Genomic DNA, 22,323 nt, shown 5'->3' with positions numbered 1-22,323 from the left:
TTTAGAGTGAATTAAGCAACAGCCACATAGCTACTGGATGTTTTGTTGCATGCTGACATTTTCCTTTTATGAGGAAGCCAACTGTTTGGTTTAACTTGTGCTATCTACCTAACAACCATCACCTATATCATTTTGTACTTCACCTATTTAAAAGGTTAAAGAGAACCAAAGTAAACCTACATACCGTATTAACCATTTCCAGTCAGCTGGATCCAGGGGGTGTTTAGAGTAACAATGACATATATAACTTGTTCAAGAAGCCATTTTAACTTGCAAAAGATGCTGAGAAATCTTGTAGCTCATTTTTTTTCAGGCCTTATATTTGTCCAGTTAGTAGGGAACCTGTCTTGAAAAACACTTTACCCCCACTCTGAATGTAGAATGTAGTTTGCATTGCTTTCTAATAAAAGCGTTTAGAAAAGTTGAGTGAAGGCAGAACTGTCCAGAACAGAGATCAGCTTTCCAAATGCTAGGCAGTTTCTTGCTAAGGGGAAATTGGCAGGTCTGCATCTCTTCTTTCCTACTCCCTACTGTAGATTCAAGGCTGTAGCTTATTGCTTTGGGGCTCTCATGTGAAGAGGAGCTAAGGCTTGAGAGCTAAGGCTTTGTTGATGTGTGTGTACATAAAGGTAAAGGTAAAGGGACCCCTGACCATCAGGTCCAGTCGTGTCCAACTCTGGGGTTGTGGCACTCATCTCGCTCTATAGGCCAAGGGAGCCGGCGTTTGTCCACAGACAGCTTCCAGGTCATGTGGCCAGCATGACTAAGCCACTTCTGGCGAACCAGAGCAGAGCACGGAAACGCTGTTTACCTTCCCGCCGGAGCGGTCCCTATTTATCTACTTGCACTTTGACGTGCTTTCGAACTGCTAGGTGGGCAGGAGCTGGGACCGAACAACGGGAGCTCACCCCATCGCAGGGATTCGAACCGCCGACCTTCTGATCGGCAAGCCCTAGACTGTGGTTTAACCCACAGCGCCACTTGGGTCCCTTATGTATGTATGTATGTATGTGTACATACATACATACATACAATTGGGCAGATAACAGGGATTGAATTCATTCTACCTAGCCTGACTCTAGCAGTGGATCATAGAGTTATGCTGACCACTGACTGCAAAACAGTTGAATTGCTTTAGTGCCTATAAACTCTGTCCCTTATGTTTTATAAGCAGCAATTCTCTCCCCTCTAGTCTCAGTTAATGCACTTTGGCATCAGAGAGAAATTACACAGCAGGAACTGTCATTACCCAAGCCAGAGCACTAAATAACCGGTGTAATGTACCTTTTCTTTTCCTCTGTACTGGGGTAGTCAGGCATCATGCCTTCTGTCTGAGCAAATTAGGAGGTGATACTGATGTGTAGGTTCGATGCTCTTCTATCGCCTCATTCTGTGTCGTAAGACAGCATTTGTTTCTCCTTTATATCCTAAGCAGCATTTATTAAGAGCCATTATGTGAGCTAGCCTAAATGAATCAGTGCATTTTCTTTTAACTTTTCTTTCTGTTAGATGAGCCCTGTTAAATCTCTTTTAATTAGTAATGATGGCTCTACATTTTGCTATCCAGCATATAGGCAAAAATCCCAGAGGCATAATAAAATCCACAATATTCAAGTACACAGATTATCTAGTATTGTTGCCTTTGGTAGAGAGCTGATCATGTTAGACAGGACAAGGTTTTAGAATGCTGTAGCAGCCCTCTACTAATAACATTTCACCACTAACCACAGACAAAATGTTGTAGTTCCAACACAGAACTGAATAGTAAATGGCTGCAAAGTACATGGAGGCCCCTTTCTTCAGGCATCTGAAGTGGCTTTGAAAGGGACACCCATGCTTTCATTCTTTTCTGTCTACATGAATATTGTTAGTAAGGCAGTAAATGGAGTAGTTTGTTATAACTCCCTTCCTCAGTGGTGGTACAGCAGTTGTCCAAAGTTCTCCCTATGATTTATGAAAACAAAAAGACTCTAGCTGCATCAGACCAGAGGTCTACCTGTACTTTGCACAGTACAGCTCACAAACAGGGCTTAGAGTTGATAATCCTCTCTTGCTATATTATCCTACATCTGTGGAAAATCTGGAGGCAATTTTGTGCAAAACAGTAATACACAGTGGTGGCTGATGCTCATTGGGATTGCTAGGGAAGAATGGAGGAAGGTCAACAGGTGAAGCCAAAGCCGACTAATTCCAGTTTTGTCTCCATCTTCTGTTCTGAATTCCACAATAGCAACATGAGACTCAAGAGGGGGTGACAGACACTGCCATCCTATGGACTGCTTGTTATGGAAGAAGGCAGACAGAGGTTGGTATGGCAGTGTGCCATTTGCCCTAGTGAACGAGATTCCACTGTTATTCTGTTTCGCCATCATGACCAAGAACCAGCGAGAAATATTGTCCATGATTCTGAATTGGTCTAAGTACAACAGAAAATAAAATGGAGAAATGCAAAGTTTACCGGGAGGGTTTCCCTGCTACCTGTCTTAACATTTTGACAGGCCACACAGTAGGACTTTGTAGGTTGATCTGAATGCCTGGCAGTCTCATAGGGGTGTAGTTGGTCCTTCAGACAACATGATCTCAGAACTTTGAGGGGTTTAAAAGTTCAAAACTGAAACTTTAAATGGACCTGGAAACAAAACAGGCAGGAAGTACAGAATTGGCTCCCACAAGCATTATTGCTGCTGCATTCTGTACCAATGGAATTTTCTTAACTGAAAGGTAACCACACATGGAGAGCATTATTCTAATTCAGTGTGGATGTAACCAGTGCATGAGTCACTATGGCAAGGTCTCATTTCACCAGAGAGGGGCCACAGCTTGAGTGGCCAGAATCTATTGCAAAATCAATTTAACTGGGTGACCAGTTCTGGCATTGCAAATGAGAAAAGGAAAAACCTCTATTAACTTCTTGTACAGCAGCAGAACCTCTGAAGACAACTGTTCTTGGCAATCCTGAGATCACTTTAGGAAAGTAATGTTTTTAACGGTTCTAGACTTTTTAATTGTTTGTTTTTAAATTGTGTAAATGTTTGCCACCCTGGCCTCCTTCAATAAAACATAAAAATGGTCTGAGTTCACAAGGTTACCGGTAGGTGCCTATGCTTTTCAAGGTATAACCAGAACATCAAGAATATTTTGTAACTGGTTTATTGGAATTGTGACTTGGAAATCATTCTTTCCCTCTTTCCAAGGATGATGCAAAACATGATTTAAACAGGAGCACACAATGTGCTTGTATAAACAGAGCTACTTGATATACAGAATGCTTGTCAGAAGTGACTAATTTGAAATGAACACATTCACAGCCTATGAGCAAATGTCCCATTTATATGCTATTATTCACAGTAGCAGAGAATGTACAATTACAAAAATCTGCATAAGGTGTAAAGTACATAAGAAGCAGTGCAAAACCAATACCCCACCCCAAGTGTATGGTGGAGTGTCTCTGGAAGTCTACTTTTAGTCAATGGGCAGATTTCATGTAAAGAGTCCTATCAGCACAAGGGTTTTCACTCATGCAATGGAGCTTTCGCTTTTCTCTTCCCCCCACCTGAAATTGGCTCAGGGGCATCAGAAGAATTCCCAGAACAGCACATAGGGGATTAGTCTGTCTGGCAAGTTGCAATGCTTTCACTGACCATAACCCGAATTGAAATCTACCCTGGACTTCTGAAGGGAATTTAGGTGCAATGAAAACTGCATCCGGATTATAGCAATATTGCTTACATTAAATATGAAACTTAATTAGAAGGCAACAGAACACCTAATGCTTCATTATTACTATTTCTAAAACTTAAAAAAAAAATAAACTCACATTTATCAGGGTAAGATTAGACAAGGTGTTAACTGTGCTAGACAGCTACTATTACTGTCCATTTTAATTTGTATTTAGCACCACTGTTATTATGATATAAAGGCATACATAAGTTTCTGACAGGCCAGAGCTGAATGTCACTTCTAATCCCAATGAATGTTACACCCACCGACAATAAGTTTTCATTTTAGAGATGTCATTTCTGCCAAATAGCATAATATCAAATACACACAGCCTTAAAATCCATCAGTTCTACAACTGGAGACTCCTTTTAATGCAAGCAGTGAGATCCTCTGGAGTTGGGCTACTGGCAATGCAGCTCACTGAGACGCCTTGAGCAGTTATAGCTTCAGCTGTTGTTGGACCTATAGCAGCAAACTGAAATGACACTCATGTTAACACAGTAGAGACAGATACAGTATTGACTTCAGCTCTTGCTATGTCAGCCAGCTGCCTGATAACATTTTCCCATGTAGATCAACATTCTAGCCTTTCAGAAATGTATTCCAAACTCATGTATGTATGTGGTTTTGGATCAAGGGCTAAAATGCATCACTTTTCATTCAATAAAGATCTATTGAACTTGTTTTCTCATGCCAACGAAGTTTGGACTAATAAATGTCAACCTACCCTCTTGTAACTTATGTCTGGTACCAATCAGCCAGCCTTGAAATTACATACCAAGCAAGTTCGCACTACTAATTCAAAATTCAAGTAGGGCAGGAAATTAAGCCCCATCTTAATACATGCTGTGTTCATGCTCAAACTATAGAATGGCTTTGCTCACACGCCATATTGCCCATCCTTAATGGTTTTGCTCCTCCTTGTTGGCCCGACTTGGTTTAGCATTACATCCAGACCAGATATCATGGTTTGTCCTGCTCAAAGTGTAAAACATTACCAGATTGGGATTGTGGTACAGCTGGACAACTCTTTGCACCCCACCCCACACTATTTATTCCAGGATGAAAGATGCTATTGATGCCAATAGTATTTTCAGGATGGTGACTTTCATCAGAACTGCAACATGGGTGGAAAATATGATCTCCCTCCCTCTTTGTGTTGTGGCCTCAATACAAATTTCCACCCTCACCCCGGTGGTAAAATATAAACACATGAATATACACTCAATGTCACAAGTGGTTGATAATTCATATTCTGCAAACAGTGAAGTGAAGAAATAAATCAAGGGAAATGGTGTTGGCTTCCAATGGCGCGCATGCCTTTGCTTCTTCTTTTCCCTGCAGTTATTCCATAATGGTTGTATATCAGACTCTCATTACTGTTTGGTTGCTAACACAATGAAACATCCATAGATTAATGTGATTCTGAGTCAGTAAATAAGTTCTGTATCCCTCGACACTATAGGAAAAACATGTCCCCCAATTCATAAAGTATCTTTCTACAAAGGGTATTAAGGCAATTGACAGTGAACAGTTGCCACCCGCAGCACACAGTTAAGAGACAGAAAAGCTTAAAACAAAATGATAATCAGGAATCCAAGACCCTTGAATCAGAATTCTGTTTGAACCAAATGCAATATTAGGTCTCTAACAGATTTGTACCTTAATTTGGGGAAAGAGATCACCAGCCAATTCCTGAATCTGCTTCATACAATATTTGACGCCAGATGGACTGAAAAATGTGATACTTGCAGGAATACCCTGTAGAAAAATATTGAAAAGACAAGGAGAGCTGATATTTTCTTCCTGGTTGAATCTCCCGATGTATGTTCAACCAGGGTTGTTTTGTTTTGTTTTGTTTTGTTTTGTATTCACCATGGCCACTTTACAGCTTAAAAGTCAGCTTGGTTCTGAAATTGCTGCAGTGAATATTACAGCTTGTGGCTCTTACCACATGTACATATAGCAACGCAACATCAGACTTCATTTGCTGTTTTGCCCAAGAATGCATGAATGAAGTTTGATTTTTCCAGTTTGATTGGGAGGTCACTAGAAGATCAGGCTAATGTTTTCTGAAAGATGTCCTTTTTATTCCTGTCTGCAAACAATTCCTCATAGTTACTTAAAGTTTTGCTCATGAATCTCACATTTCTAATTGTAATAGGCAACCGAGTAGCTTGGATTCTACAGTCAAGATCCCACAGCCAATATAACCTCTCCTTTCTAATGCACTTTTAAACAAACAAAAACCCTTCAAGGGTTCCCTTCTAAACTTACTCTGGGCTACTGATCCAACACCAACTATATGTTCCACAAATGACCATGCAGAGTCAAGCATTCAGTTGTGTGTAAGACAGCCTGCTGTGGCATAAAAAATATACGTGAACTAGAGAACTAATTTCAACAATGGCATTAGAGGAAGATCTCTCCTAAAAGTATTCAGCATGGAAAAAACAGCATCCCTTCAAAATTCCTACTTCCCACTGAGGGGCACAGACGCTGATGGTGCAATTGAACAACCTGTGTTAACCCTTTACATTCAACAGTGTGAATTCCCTTAGAACAATAAATGCTTTGCTGCAGAAAGAAAAAAATGATTTTTCCACAAAAATAAAGAGTTTTAGGAAGTAGTAGAAGAAGACAATAAGATATAACCTCAAGTCCACCTAATTGGCAGTAGCCCCATTTACTTTAGTAGGACCCTTCTAATTCTAGATTGCTGCCATAACCCCTAAAATAAAAACACCATGAAGCTGGGAACAAAACACAAGTTAGCTGGAAGGTAAGATTATTTGATTTCTTTCTGTGAGTGCATCTAAAATAGGTTGAACATCTCAATTGCAGGAGGAAAAAAATATATGACTATACCATTAGTGTGTTAAGAAATGTTCAAGGATTATATAACATAAAACCATCAATAGGTTTAAGAGCTATTGTGCTTCGTATCACAAAAATGTCAGGGGACCACTTCCATTTTTATCAAACAAATGCATTATATCTAAGATGACTAAAAGCACAGCCAGAAAAATTCTGCCTCCATAGCTAGGGGAGGGGGCTGGAGGAATTGCTTAAGCAGCTTGCTGGTTTTCCTTGGCAATAGTAACTTAACAGACAACTAAGGGAACGTAATAAAATTTATCATAATGTAGATAAATGCTCACTTGGGAAGTGAGATACCTGTTGTGAGAAATAATTCCTCAAGGAGTCTTGAAGATTAAGATGTTGAGTAGTTTGGTAAACAGTAAGGCCCTCTAGTGCAATGCCTGCAACAAAAACAGTGAAATATATTAGTGATTAAGCTTATCGGTTTCAATTAAATTAAATCAAAACACAAACATTTAAACTGATGTCATACTGAGCATTAATACTAACATGGATAGGTATCTAGCCGATGTTGCCCCAAATCTAAAAAAAACAACCACCCCTTTGTTTTGAAAACAAAATTATTTGGGGGGGGAATATTTTAAGGGTTTATTGTCATTTACAATAAACATGCAAAGACTTGCTAATCAAAGCGTATGAGATAAACTGAACAAAAATCCAATACAACACTATGTACCAGTGTGGTGTAGTGGTTAAGAGCGGTAGACTCGTAATCTGGTAAACCGGGTTTGCTTCCCCGCTCCTCCACATGCAGCTGCTGGGTGACCTTGGGCTAGTCACACTTCTTTGAAGTCTCTTAGCCCTACTCACCTCACAGAGTGTTTGTTGTGGGGGAGGAGGGGAAAAGGAGATTGTTAGCCACTTTGAGACTCCTTTGGGTAGTGATAAAGCGGGATATCAAATCCAAACTCTTCTTCTTCTTCTACCTGAATATTTTTCACGGGCTGAAAAATGCAGGCACTATAACTGAATATTGTGTGCCAAAATCGCATGCCGAGTCATCATCACCAACCCCAGGAACCATCTTAATTGATTATTTAAGTGACAGTGACCTGTCCTGATGTGCTTGCCAGAAAAATGGGTGAGGATGACTTATTGTATATGGGGATTATGTATAGGTTCACTTACGCACCACTCTTCTGACTTCAACAAAGGCAAACATTGGGTACACACTGAGACTTTGCAGGCTGCATTAGGATGAACTTGCCTCTTGGTCTGATCCAGGTTGTCACAGGTAGCATCAACATAAACTACCCAGTAGCATCACTGAGCTGGCAATGTTTGATGGAGCCCACAAGTATGCAAAGCCAGTTATTAGTCTGATAATTGGCAGTGTCTCTCATGCACTCTGTGTTTCTCAAATTGAAGGACCAAACTTCAAAAATACTTTAAACGATTTAAATCAAACCTTTCCCGCTGAGCATTGTTGGAAGTGTTTCCCTTTTCAGAGCACCGCAAGGAAAAAACAGAGGCAATGAATTGGGTGACTCCCCTGTTTGGAAAAATAAAATAAAAATATATTTAATTCATGAGGACATTTTAAGCACAAAGACCCCTAAATCAGGGGTAGGCAACCTAAGCCCATGGGCCGGATGCGGCCCAATCACCTTCTCAATCCGGCCCGCAGATGGTCCGGGAATCAGCGTGTTTTTACATGAGTAGAATGCGTCCTTTTATTTAAAATGCACCTCTGGGTTATTTATGGGGCATAGGAATTCGTTCATTTCCCCCCAAAAAATATAGTCTGGCCCACCACATGCTCTGAGGGACAGTAGACAGGCCCACGGCTGAAAAAGGTTGCTGACCCCTGCCCTATATAATACTTTTAAACCATCACGCTACAAACACACAATGAAAAGTTTGATATGTTACTTGCACCCTTAAGACTACTGAAAATAAAGTTCAAGGCACATAGGTGTTTCACATACAGCAGAAGCTCTTTAGCATGATTTCTATTATTAAAAAAAAACAGGTTTCCATTGTCAAGGCATGGATATTTTGGCTAAAGCATTCTGGCAAAAAGATAAATTGCCATGCTATGCTCCATTTCTTTGCTATTCAACAGAGAGCTACCAAGCACAATGCTTCCAATCATCTTAATAAGTTTTCTCCCTCCCCTTCAGTCACTTGGCATTCCTCATACTTGTTTAGCTATTTAAAGACTCATTTCAGCTGAATAAATTTGCTGTCTGACATTCCACACGAAGGAAAGGTCAAGGCTGTCACAAGAAGGAAGAGGGTGGTTTGAAAAGATGTTCCCGATACAAGTTGTCTTATTGGGGATATCTAACACACCCATTTTCTGGTTTTTAAAATGGACATTCACTTTTTTGAACCCCTACAAGTTCTCTTAGGGGAACCATCACACAAATGTCCTCAGGCAGACCTTCTCGTATACATTCATACAACATATTCCTACTAATATTATTTTGTAAATCAATTTATGGAATTCCCTGTTGCAAGATGTGCTGGCAGTCATTAGCTTAGCTGGTTCTAGAAATGGATTAAGACAAATTCATGGAAAGGAAGTCTATTAGTTGGCCACAAAAACTATACCTCTGAATATCAGATGCTGGGGACAAAGAGAAGAGGACTGTTATCCTCATATCCTGCTTGTAGCCTTCCCAGAAGAATCTGTATGGCCACTGTTACAAATTCAATTCTAAACTACTGGTACATGCAGCAGGGCTCTTATACAGTCGTACCTCAGACGTCGAACAGAATCCATTCTGGAAGTACGTTTGACTTCCGAAACATTTGACTTCCAAAGTGCGGCTTCTGTTTGGCTGCAGAAAGCTCCTGCAGCCAACCAGAAGCTGTGGAAGCCCCGTCGGACGTTCAGCTTCCAAAAGAACGTTCAAAAACCAGAACACTCACTTCCAGTTTTCGATCGTTCAAGCCGACTGTATGCTTATAATGGTCTGGTGTTTTCAAAAGGCTCATAGTTCACACTCCATTACCCAACCACAAGCAGAGAGATTATCCTGGAGCAGAGGAAGAGTGTGGTTCTTTGCCTAATGTGTACAGCTTGTTCTTCACAATTGATTCAGGAAATGCCGGCAGAAATCACATGGCTCCTATTGAAATCTCATCTCTATTCTGCTCATTCTTTTTAAAAGGCACTTTATGCCCCCACCCCCCAGCACTAGATAGATAATCTAGATTTATGTACTGTATATGTTTTTGTTGCATGCTTGCACATTCAGGATCGGTGCATACACATATTAAGAAAACGTGTGTTGTACTTCTGAGCTAAGCTAGGAATGCCTGGAAGGTTTGCCCATGAGATTAGGTGATCTGGATTGGAGAAAGTGGAGGGGTAAAACAATTAAAAATTCTCTGGTCCTGCTATTTCCAGAGGATTTGCTTTTTTTCCAAATTATTTTTAAAAACTAGTAAAAGAAAACATTGTTTGGGGTGTTTATTTTAAATGCTACAAGTACATTCTTGCCTCTTAGTCTTAAGCTCCCGAGTTTCCTCCAGGGTGATGAAACAGGCTCATTCCTGTAAAATCAAGCTGAGGGGCCTTATTAGGAGTCTGCACAGATTTATCAGAATAACCTAATTGCAAACTGAAGTTTTATTAGGCACCACAGATATGTTAGTAATAATTACAGGAAGCAACAAAGGACTTGAGACAGAATACAGAGTGTTATTTTGAGAGATAAAAGCAAAATATGTTAATATCAATCCTACCAAGGCTTGTGTCGGTTAATTGAAATGCCAATGTGATATCTGAAAAGTAATGCTAATCTTTTTAAACTTGTGTTTACAAAAAAGAAGAAGAAAAAGAATAACAGCCTGATAGCTCTGGCCAATGTAAGAGGCACCAGCCCCGGCAGTATCTCCTATAACAAATTATGCAGATACATTAAATTCTAAAAGACCTTAAGATCTGTCTTGAGGAAAAAAGACTAACACTACCTATTTAATTAAGGAGCCAGTTGATATATTTGCCCAAGCACCTCAGCCAAAGTCAGCTCTGAAGACAAGGAAACTTGAATAACAATGCAACTATTTTCATACAGGTCCTACAGGATTCTGGACTTTTCATTGTCAACCGGGATAGAAAAATATGCATTCTGTATAGAGCATAACACACACACCTTTTTAAAGAAAATGTGTATGACAATAGAAATGATAAACCAATAACCCAATCATTGAAAAATGTATTCTGCTTACGAGACCAATGTATTCAGCTAGTTTTTCAGCATTCCCAGAGCTCTCTCCTTGTGATGTGAGACCTATTTCAGCCACTGAAAGAAAAGAAAAATGATTCCTTAGGATGAGTTGAAAGTTCTACTGAGTCAGTGAAGATATTCGTATTTAAAAAATACTTTGTAACGTTATCATAAATCAATGTTTAAAATGCACTTTATAGAGACACATGCAAGTGAGAATTATAATCTGCTATCCAACGACTTGATCGACTGCATGGAAAACAATGCAACTGTACAGCCACGTAACAAAACAGTATTCATCTTTGAAGCTCAGATTCTGATAACTGGAACACTGCACCAAAGAGTGCAACAAATACTTTTTGATCCATAGCAGCTGAAGCAATGCACACGAACAAAGGTACAGCAGCTGTGCTTTGCTTCCACTTCTATTCAAGATGCTCCTACATGGGTAGGGGTTCCCTGCCCATCTCTAAAAATTGCCTGTTAAATATGAATGTTTGCTAGTGTGTTGTAGGACTGGAATTAGAGAAACAGGTTAAAAACTGCCATAAAGGGCAAGCTATAAATGTGTTAAATGATAGTTTGCCCTTGAATCCTCCTCTCTCTCATTGTAGTAAGAAGGACACAAGTATTTTGTGGTGTGTAAAGAGAAAGTAGGGTTTTGAGGTAGAATTAGGAGAGGGATCTGTCTGGAAACCTGGGTCAGAGTGGAGGGGATTTAAATGTAAAAACCCAGCACCCTTTGTTGTGCCGGAAGCATACTTGCAGCCCATGCAATCAATTGAGCATTGGAATAACAAGCTTTCTCAATCTCACGGCAGAAACAAGGTGCACTGCAGCATTTTGCAGGAGCTGCAGTTTCCAAAACCAGTCTTATTCAAACCACATTACAGCCATGAATCATAGCACAGCACAGCATATATACTCTCCATTTCCACCTCCTGCCCTGCACTGCTAACCTAGAATTATGCAAAACTGATGGACCTTTATAAAGGGAATGAGCTGAGTGCCACCAGTGTGGTTGGTAACCAACACACTAAATACGCAGGTGGTCCACCCAGGAGGTTTCACACAGATATTAATTGAAATCAAAAGCAGATAATCAATTCCAAAGAACAATGGGGCTGCACTTTCCCTGAAGGTCCCTAGACTGACCAGCAAAACCAGAGCAATATCTGTTTCATGCTCAAGTCAGACTGTCCCAGCAGGACTCAAAATGGCCATGGAAACTCTCTTCACTTAAGAGTGTGTTCAGTTACCTTCTCAAAGAATGGAAAATTTGAAACTGGACAATAATTTTTAAAAATATTCTGGGTCAGGGAAATTTTTTAAAAAAAAGAAAACAGCTGTTTCTTTTAAAGATGATGACATTCTGCCTACTTTGAGAAGGTCATTAATCCTGAGAAAGAGGCCAATTTTTTTCCAGCACCCAAGGCTGTGATCCAAGATACCCCTAACTGGGAGTAAGCCCAATGAGGCTTACACCTAAACAGCCATGTGCCAGGCACCCGGTCCCATTCTCAAGGGAATCTAATCATAAGTGATCCGTAATATTTTCACAAGATGGTAAAGTTCAGTCTGTAAGTTCAGTTTCCATTGGCTAGAACCAATGGACCTACCGCCCTTACAGCAAGCAGTCCAAAAGGGCTCCCAAGGATATGGTGTCCTCCCAGACTTACTCACACCACCCACTGGTTTAAAGGACCTTGTCAGATGGGCCTTTCTATAGCTGCTCTTGCTCATATGGTTGCTTGCTCCCTTGCTCCAATCCCAGAAACTTATGCTTCCCGCCTTGAACAACAAGCTAGGCTGCTTATGGCTCAGCATCCTGGCATGAGTTGATTCAATCCATTTCATTTCCTGGTCAGATGGCATACAAGCAACTTCTAAGATTCTTGCTGGCTGACAAATATTTTGATCATTAAGGAGTAAAGTAGGGAACAAGAAATAAGCATCAGTATATTTTGCAAAGTATGGTGCATAGCTTTATTAATATTTTTATAGGCCTTTAAAAAAATGTGGCTTACCTAGTTCAGCTGTAGCTTTCCCCACCACATAAATGGATTTGGTATTCCATTTTTCTCTCAGAGAATTTTCCAACTGTGAAATGTTAAAATTATGTGTAAGCATTTTGCAATACAGTATAAATACTAAAATGCTGATTTGGACATGCCCCACCAAAGAATGTTTATTTGAAAAAGTTGAGCTCAGCAAAATATTAATAACTATTACTACAGTATAAATGTCAGTGACTATGCAAAGCAAACAAAAATGTGTTTTTGTTCAGTACTCTAATATGCTTCGAAAATTTGGCTGAATAGACGCTTCTTTCAGTTACTTGTCTGAAGCTGCTTTCTTAATCCATATATTTAGAGTGCTTCCATGGGTGTTCATTGGGGATGGGTGCTGCTCATGGACTCAGTTTTTTCACAGCACCCACATGATGCTGCTGGCATCAAAATACTGACATTAACACAGCACTGCTCAAAGAACAGGAAGTCAGGACATGTAATAAGTTCCTAAGCAATGCACTGAATTAATACCACCGCTCATAGGTAACTGCAATACAAAGGATGTGGTAGAAAGCTTCTGAAAATATCTGATCCAGTGACTCACTAGGATTGCAATCCTAACTCCACTTAACTGGGGTAAGTCCGCTGAATTCCATAGTCTTCCTTTTGAATACATGGTTAGGATTCTGCTGTAGGATGATAACACTCCCCCCCCCCCTAATGATGGAGAATTCTAATAGCCCTTCAACTGTTTTACATTCAAGGACTTTTTTGGGTGTGTGTGTGTGGCTGGTGCATTTTAGCGCTATATCTCGAAGAGAAAACAGTAAGATAATTCACCACATTTAATAGTTTTGTCTAAATTCCCACTTACCTTTTTTTTAGTCTTATCATCCAGACATAATCTGAAGGCTTCTACAGCTCTTGGGCTGGTAAAAATTAGTCCAGAATACTGCTGAGGGTGAAAAACCTATTCATCAACAAAAGTTGAGAAAAATAAACGTAAGTTAACGATGATAAATCAAACCAATAAAAAGTCTTCCATCTGCTGCTTTTTAAAGCAAAGGCTCCTAGTGTCCTTAGTGGTATTTTCACCAAATTATTATGTCCTGCATTAACAATACTGTGAAGTCTTTTATTTTAGTTTTCTTGTTTTCTAGGGGGTCTGAGTTCAACAGCAGGCTATAATTTACAATATAACTTTGACGTGTTGGTGGCATGACCTACAGCTGACTTCAGGTCAGTAAGAAAACAATTGCTTGATGGGACTTCAGAATCCAAGAATCTAGAGTTGTCACTTAGTGTCCACAACCTACTGTAAAGCAACCTTAGGATAGCAATAGATGTTATTGTGTGATTCATTCCCTAAAGGGAACTGTACCTTGAATAACTGACGAGTGAATTTTTGATATCACTGTCTGTATGCCTACCTAGACATATTCTTTCATAAGGAGGAAATCATGTGTGTTTAAGTTGGGCAGCCTCAAGAACTCTAAATTTTGAGAATCCTTGTCGACAATAATAGACTCATTACTTTTCCCACAACTAATGGGGCAGGAAAAATTATTGTGGAACATCACAATAACTGTTCAACTTTCTCTCGGCAGAATCAGTGAGGTGTAGAACAACTAACTACCACTAAAAGTCTGATGCTCTGCTCTGCTGAATTGAGGCAACAGTTTACAAGATTAGAAGTATGGATCTCAGCACCCGCAGATCAATAAAAAAAACTAGGTTCTAGCTTTAGCCTTTGTACACAAGCAAGGCCACATTTTACCAGATGAAACTTGACCCCATAAAACATCCACGGTATGCTGTAGCAAATGGGAGTTCTGGTGAAGCTTCCACCAGCTTCCCAGGGGTCTTGGTTTTCCCTACAAAGCTTAAAGGATGCCATAGTGATACTCAGCCAGAATATGTAAATCAGGGATCACCAACATGGTGCCCTGCAGGTGTTGCTGGATTCCAACTTCCATCAAGCCCAGCCCTCATGGCCAATGATCAGGGATTATGGAAGCTATGGCCCAGCAACATCTAGAGGCCATTAAGTTGGCTACATCTTATATAAACCCTCAGTGTAATTATGTGTCAAAGTCAATTACCGTGATCCAAAAAAATAGCCCTAAACATGTAACTAGGGCTTTCCTATTGTAACCTATGGAAAGGAAAGGAGCTCTGTGCACTCTCAGAACTTTACTGGCCATAGCCAGCAAAGGAAACTCCAAAGACATTCAAGACTCTGGACTGTAGCTCACTGTCTTGGAAATCTGAAAAAGCTTAGTCTGAAACAGAAATATTACTTAAGCTTAAAAATACCATTTATATATAATTCAGTTACATAGTTTAGATACCAATGTGGCTTTATAGTCTAAGCCTTCAGCAAGCGTCTACAATTCCAAATCCTATTATCAAGCATATTTGTTTGTATGCTTGTGTGTATGTATATGTATGTATGTATGTATGTATACAGAAAGAGAGTGAGAGAGAAATCTCAAGATTTATGTTTCTTTTAAGCATCCCTTTAGAGTACTATTTATATAATTCAAGTGTAATTACAGAAATAGCACCATCCGGACATTAGCTCAAGGGAACTATACCTGTGATCAACTGTAACTCATAATCCTAGCTGTGGGCATAATCAGACTCAAAGCTGGCTCACGTACTGATTGGTACTTTTTCTACATCCCAGTAGCTTTGTTTTTTCAGCTGAAGGGTTTGGCAAGAGATATGCGAAAACGAAAGATTACGCTAATAACCTGCCCCAGAGTAACCTCCAATAAAATAAAACGCTTTCCATGCATTTTTAGTGTGCTAGGAAAGACACACTAGCTTCTATTCCCCTATTTAAATGGAGGTTAGCAGCCCTTTCCTTAGCTTCAGAAGCACGTACTCAGCTAGTAATGAGGTTTAAATACTCAAATTTATAAACAAGTAAATAAAAAAAACATTTTCCTTTAATCCTGTGGCAGAAACAAGTGTTCTTGTCAAAATGGTAGCATCAAAGCAGGATCATCCACAGCTCAACTCATTGCTATTTTGTCATCACACTACTTAGTATTTAAAGCTCTGTTTCAGTGACTGACAGCCCCTATAAGACCATTCAGTTCACAAGCTCATAAACATACTTTAAAAAAATATTCATTTAAGTCGCTTAGATACCTAAAAAAGCAAGGAATTTTTTTAAAAAAATAATTCTCATGTATTTTGATCTAGGTTGTCAGGGCACTAAATTCAACTCTGAGATTTAGGATGCAGCTTTAAACATATGTAAGTAGGAAGCAACCCTCAGGGCAATGAATGGGACCAACTTCCAATGAAGTATTCTTCGGACAGGAGTATAAAAGTGGTAAAAGAAATAGGGCTCTTACAGTTCCAAAATGCATGTGTTAACTGAGCGTCACATCTAAAACACCCAAACTGGTAAACAAAAATCATATTCAAGCAGTATATCATTTCTTGCCAACCTTCCCCAAGCAAAACAAAACATGAACGGCAAGGACTTTAGATAAATTCAGTATGCATGCAGTATTTGTACGTGAACACATTTTCACCATTGTTAGATAGTTGTCTTTTATCATCTTTACAGGAGTATCAATTCTCATGGAGGTCAAGCCAAATAGTAAGATTTATCCTTTCCTCCACCACGGAATATAATTACCAGACTGGTCTCTCCGCCAATACCAGATGCCCCTATGGCACTAAGTGCTACCTGTGGCCAGAAGCAACTGAGGTTCAAATAGGGCAGAGACCCCTTCTAGGCAACATAATGCTATATACCATGGCAACCTACATTCCTAATCCAATACACTGATTTTTAAAAATTATTATTATTATTATTATTATTTTGCAGAACAGGCTATTAACAGGAAGAGAATGTTAAGACTTACCCTTTCAGAGAAAGCTTGGAGAGATGTAAATTCAAATGCTAAAACTGGGATCAAAGTTGCTTCAAGCCCATGCAAACCCAGTTCCTATGAATGAAAGGATGAACAATTTTGGGATAAGATAAAGGATTGACACATTAAAATTATTCTTAACATTTAAATCAGCAAGGTAACTTAGGCTGGGAGTAAATGTCACTGAAAACAATTAGATTTACTTCTGAGTAGACATGTATAGGATTGTACTGTTGTTCAGTGGTAACGGCATAACTTAGAACAAATCATGATTAGGTAAAAAGCAAAACTTGCGTTTTTATTTAAAAGCCAGCTCCATTGGACCAAGCGCCTTAAGTTACTGAAGAAACGCCCCTGCATGCAACACACAGTGCATAACATGTTCATAATTACAAGGCTTATGCTAGAGGACATGCGACAGCTGCCCTATGGTGTAGAACAGTTGTCCTTCAGAACAGGCCTACATTTGGTTATAAGTAGACTAAATAGCTTTGCTGTCCTGGAAATCATGCAGCCCACTTTAAGAATAATTATGGAACTTCATATCTGCATGATTCCCTTATGTACTCCGCGCACCGGTCTGTGCGCAACATGGATAAAACGCCAGATTATTGTTGCATGTTTCCTAGCAACTAGAAGTGGTGTTTTAATGTACTCTTCATACAAGTGAAATGAAACCCCAAATAAATAAATAAATAAATAAACCCCATGGTTTAGCATTAGGTGTAAACCAAGCCAACAACCACAAAGATGTTGGCTTGGTTTACACCTAATGCTAAACCATGGTTTAGAATCATGAGGAGCAGCTGCAGCAAGACTTGAGCTTGCACATGCCTTCGTTTCCCTCCCCTGACATGGCTGTAAGCTTCAACAATACATTCAACATTACATTCAACAATCAGAAATGTGTTTTTCCTTGCTTCAGAAGATGCAGGCATTTTTAGCAAGGCCACTTCACATCTTAAGGTATTGTGGGGGTATATGGGAGACAGCTATATTTTACACCGACATATGCTTCCTTAGAATCCAAACTATATGTTAACTACCGAAGCTGCATAGATCAGTTCGAAACAATGCTGTACATCATCTATTTTCAGGAAACAATTCCTACCAGACAGAGAAACATGACCAGTTTTTTCCCCTGTAGCAGAGAAGCTTGAATATATGAAATCTGAGAATATAGTACACTTGAAGGGTGTATTAACCTTCTCGATTACTAACTTTAAGCATTACCCTCCAACCTACAGCTAGCTTAAATTGCAAACGACTCTTTCCAGAGACGTAGCAGGAAGAGAGGATATCTATCTAGCATGCTGCTCAACCTGGCAATAGCTATACTTTTTCTGACAATGCAGTTGTACCCTATTTATGACCTGCGGACCAGTGGTTGTCTGTGGCTATCTGAACAGGTCCATTAACCTAAAATGTGGAACTCAGGGTTAAGTTGAATGACAATTCAGATACAAATATCTAAGTTTTTCCCTAATCTCTTTTGAAAGGTTACTTACTTTTATATATGGATCTGGTCCATTTTCACTTTCTTTAGGCTCTTTCAGCAACAGAACTTTCATTGTTTACTGGAGAATACAAAAACACAACATAAAATCGTATCTAAATTGGATCTAAAGGGTTCTTCTCTGTGCAATGTCTGCATTAGTTGAATATCACAGGAAACAGGACAATTAACAACTGCACTGAAGGGCCGTTGGTTGCACAGTGAGTAAGCAGCTAATGTGCATTCTCTGGGCATGAACATCTACCCTGATAAGGCGAACAAAATGCGTGTTGGTTTCAAATGATATGGCAAGGAAAGTAAGAGTGATAAGACAGAAAAGGCATTCATTTTACTTTTAACTCTTACTACATACTAGTATGTAGTTCTTGGCTCAGCTGGGCTATGCCTGCATAAGTCCCCAACTCCAGCTCAGCCAAAGATACACTGAGCTCAGCAAAGATACACTGAGCTCATACATCCCAGCTCAGCAGTTATCCAGCTGGTTGAGCCCAGTGGAATTTAAGCCTGTGTAAACTCAGAGGTGTGGGACTTAGGCTGGATCTTAAGCCCATTCAGCATAGTCACATGACTTGGGAACACTGAGTAAGTTAAGCTGACAAAAAGTATGATGTAACTCAAGCTCTATTTCAAAGTCTTGTTTTCCCTCTGCCAAGCTTTGGTCAAGCCCAGCCAGCAGTAGCCCCACACCTGATCAGAGTTTGGATCTCGTACACTTTATGCCAGCGTAAATAAAACTGGCTTCCCATTCTTAGGACTGCTTCCTAGCACAGCTATGTCTGCTCGTTTGAATTGGTTCTCAGAACATCTAGGTGCAACTGCATTGAAGGGTCACAAATAGGCCAAGCTCCACCACTAGGCTAACTGTGGAATACATATGAATGTTGCATCATATTTAAGATAATCGGTAGGAACTAAACCCTACATAAAGTCAATCAATTGTGAGGCAAAGTGGTCCATTAAATTGTACTCAAGTCTCTCTCCATCGTGTATCTTACTTCACCACCGGGAAACAAAAATAAGTATCAGTGCAAGTTTTCCAAATATTTTGTAAATCAGCATTTCAGGTATTTATCATTTCAGAAGCTAAATATATTTTAAAACAGACAAATTAAATGGAAACATCCCATGAGCTCAGAGATAAATTAATTCAAACCATAACCTAAATGTTATTTTCACATTGATCCCAGTGAGTGCAATGTATAGAAGACAACTGATAAAAGGATGCATGCTTTTGAGTTTGAAGAGGGATCTTTTGCCAGGATAAAAGAACAAAGGCATTCTGAGAACAAAGATTAAGCAGCAACATAAATCATTTCTTGAAAACAAAACACCCAGCTTTGAAACCTGTAAATATGCTGGTTGTTGACCAAAGTCAGCCAGTTTAATGGGACTCTGAAAAGAACTTCCAGATTTAAAACCAAAACTCTATTCAAATCCACAGGCAAGGCTGGAAAAAATCCCCTAAAAATGTAATGTGGTTGTCCACTTTCAGGGGCAGAATGGATATATACTGGATTTCCAGCACAGAGGCAGATTTAGGGAAACACAAATGGTTCGCCCACATTGAACGCAGAGCCAAGAAGGCGTCACAGTGGGCAACAGAACAATGACAAACAACAGAAGGTGAAAGGCAGGTTAGGGGTGCCAAATTTTGGCATCATTCAGGGCACTGTTGAAATTTGAAAGCCCAAAGTCTGCCACTGCCCATAGGGGCTACATCCGCAGGCAAGCGTAACATTCATTTTGGCCTCCAACCATCAACGAGAAGCATCTGGAAATAGCTGGTTGTCTTTTCTTTTTAAATACCAACAGGCTTAATTGGAAAAAAAACCCAACCCTGTGTGACCAATTACAAGGTGACACAGACTGCATCAAATATAGTGATGACCTCATATGCCAAGGCTCTCCTGAGGTGAGATAGTCCTGGAAATAGTTCTGACTCTACATCAGTTGAATGCATTTTTTCTTAGCAATTGTGTATCGGAGTGACTAACTTATCACTGCAAGTCTAGGCATTATGCCATCCCAACAGATGTGCATGAATATAGGCACCCAGGAAAGAGAATGTGCATGCCCAATGAGCTAGCTCTCAGCCAAAATGGCTGAAAACAGCTGTCACTTGCTGAGTTTGTGAACCAAAGGCTACAGGAGTGCATCATCATCTTAAACACTCTCACCACCCGCCCCGCCCCCCCAATTACATCAATATCTTGTTTTTCAGTCAATTGAAAATTATATAAGGAGATCCTGCTGGATCAGACAAAAGGCAGACAGCCAAACCCCTATGTGAAGCCCACAAGAAAGACCTCAATGAAACAGCACTGTCCTCTCCTGCACCTTCCAGCAACTGGCATTCAGAAGCATACGGCTTCCAGCAGTGGAGGTAGGACACAACCCTCAAGGTTAGTTGTCACTGATAGCCTTCTCTATGTTTTTGTGTTTAATACTCTCTTAAATCCATCCATATTTCAAGCACTTGTAAATGAAAATTTCAAATTCCGCAGAACTATAAAAATACACCAAGTTTTGAAAACTTTCTCAGTGCTATTTTGACACAAACACTTCATATCAAGGAAGGATTCTCCACACACATGCCAAAATATAAACTTTCTTGCAAAAAACTACCACACTACTACTACTACTACTAATAATAATAATAATATTGTTGGTTAACATCCTATCCAATCTCAGGAACAGGATTTTACGTTGCTTTTGGCAAGGCTGCACTACAAAATGTGAGTGTTAAATCAAAGACTTGTGTACCTGCAGAGTATAGGATAATCGGTACAAACACATATTTAAGGCAGGCTTGCAAAAAAAAACTCCTCTCTGAAATGCTGGAGAGCGGCTGTCTGTCAATCTTCCTCTGCGCCACCATTGGCTAAGGTCATGATATAGACTAGTATGTACATATGCAAGTACATACTACATTCCGATGCAAGTTGGCCACCGGAAGCCAAAACTCTGCATCAACTTATACAGTAGTTTCATCCATTATCTACCATCAGTAATGTCTACAGCGGGGTTGGCTAGCCTTTTCTGGCCAGGGACCACATGCCAGCAATGAATGTGGCAAAAGCAACAAGCCACTGACAAAATAAATTGCACATGAGAGACTAAAAACATTGGAAGACAAGTTTAAAAATCTTTCAAATGGGTACATGAATTTCAGCTTTCTTGTTTATATACTGAGGAAAGCCAAGGGCACAGTGCCGTCATTTCTAAACTGCCTCATGTGTACAGCTGTCAACCAAACAGAAGGGAGTTATCTGGACCTTGGAAGTCCTGCTTAGAAAGAAGTTATTAACATTCTTGCACGTTAGCTGAATACTGCTCAGAAGCCAAGCCCCATGGAGCAATATTTCCACCATGAGTCCATGAGGAAGGACCCTGAATGGCTGTGGCTAGCATCTTATGTCTGGATCTGGGGCTATTAAGTGTGTAAAGCAGCATAGTATGTGGCAATTTTTATTTCAGAAATAAAACTGTGGTACTGCAGAGCAAGGACATAGTACCTTCAGTTACTGCACAGGGTCGATTAAGTTCTTTCCTGGGGCACTATTTGCCATTTGTCTACATGCCAAACAAATAAGCCTCTCTCAAAGAGAAATAAGCTAAGCAGAGGAAGAAAATTAGCATGCATGGTCAAGCTGCCACTTTAATTTCGAAAAATTCCTAAGTCCTTTTGTTATGACCAACCAAAATGTCACAAAATAGTGAGCAAGCTTTGAAGTTCACCAGAACTCTCCATCAGACTGGATGTTAAGCAAAGTGATGGGAGGTGGGGCAGGAAGAAAATATGTATGTGAGAAATAAATAAATAATAATGAAAAGCTCGCTTGTAATCAAAAGCATGTCTTCCTTGAGCAAAACATCGTGTTTATCGTATAAGCCAAACTGACTGCGGACCTAAGTTGCTCCCTGACCCCTCATTCTTCGGTGGGCTGTAACTATTAATCAGCAGGAAAGAAGGGGAAGCACTCTGCACATGGCCAGAAGCTCTCGTTTCAGTTACATATTTACCCCAGCGCTCAGCCCTGGCACTGGGAGCAATGCGTTGCTTCTTCCCAGTGAAACTGCTGTCTTGGTGCCCAAGCCTCCACCGCTGGCGTCCC

At 39.9% G+C, this 22,323-nt stretch overlaps 1 protein-coding gene across 1 annotated transcript; it reads right to left on the bottom strand.

Moving 5' to 3' along the window:
- Positions 1 to 3,134: 3,134 nt before the first annotated feature.
- On the bottom strand, positions 3,135 to 22,310 carry UROS (uroporphyrinogen III synthase). The gene is made up of 11 exons (XM_033149436.1): positions 22,232 to 22,310; positions 18,201 to 18,269; positions 16,684 to 16,767; positions 13,671 to 13,766; positions 12,812 to 12,884; positions 10,791 to 10,859; positions 9,508 to 9,513; positions 8,012 to 8,095; positions 6,898 to 6,983; positions 5,383 to 5,481; positions 3,135 to 4,195 (listed from the first exon to the last, which is right to left on the bottom strand). The coding sequence occupies exons 2-11, from the start codon at positions 18,261 to 18,263 to the stop codon at positions 4,070 to 4,072; spliced, it is 786 nt and encodes a 261-aa protein (XP_033005327.1). The 5' UTR covers positions 18,264 to 18,269; positions 22,232 to 22,310; the 3' UTR covers positions 3,135 to 4,069.
- Positions 22,311 to 22,323: the final 13 nt, after the last annotated feature.

The sequence above is a fragment of the Lacerta agilis genome, chromosome 5, assembly GCF_009819535.1.
Source record: "Lacerta agilis isolate rLacAgi1 chromosome 5, rLacAgi1.pri, whole genome shotgun sequence".
In the NCBI taxonomy this organism is placed as follows: domain Eukaryota; kingdom Metazoa; phylum Chordata; class Lepidosauria; order Squamata; family Lacertidae; genus Lacerta; species Lacerta agilis.
This window is presented reverse-complemented; position numbering and strand designations above follow the sequence as displayed.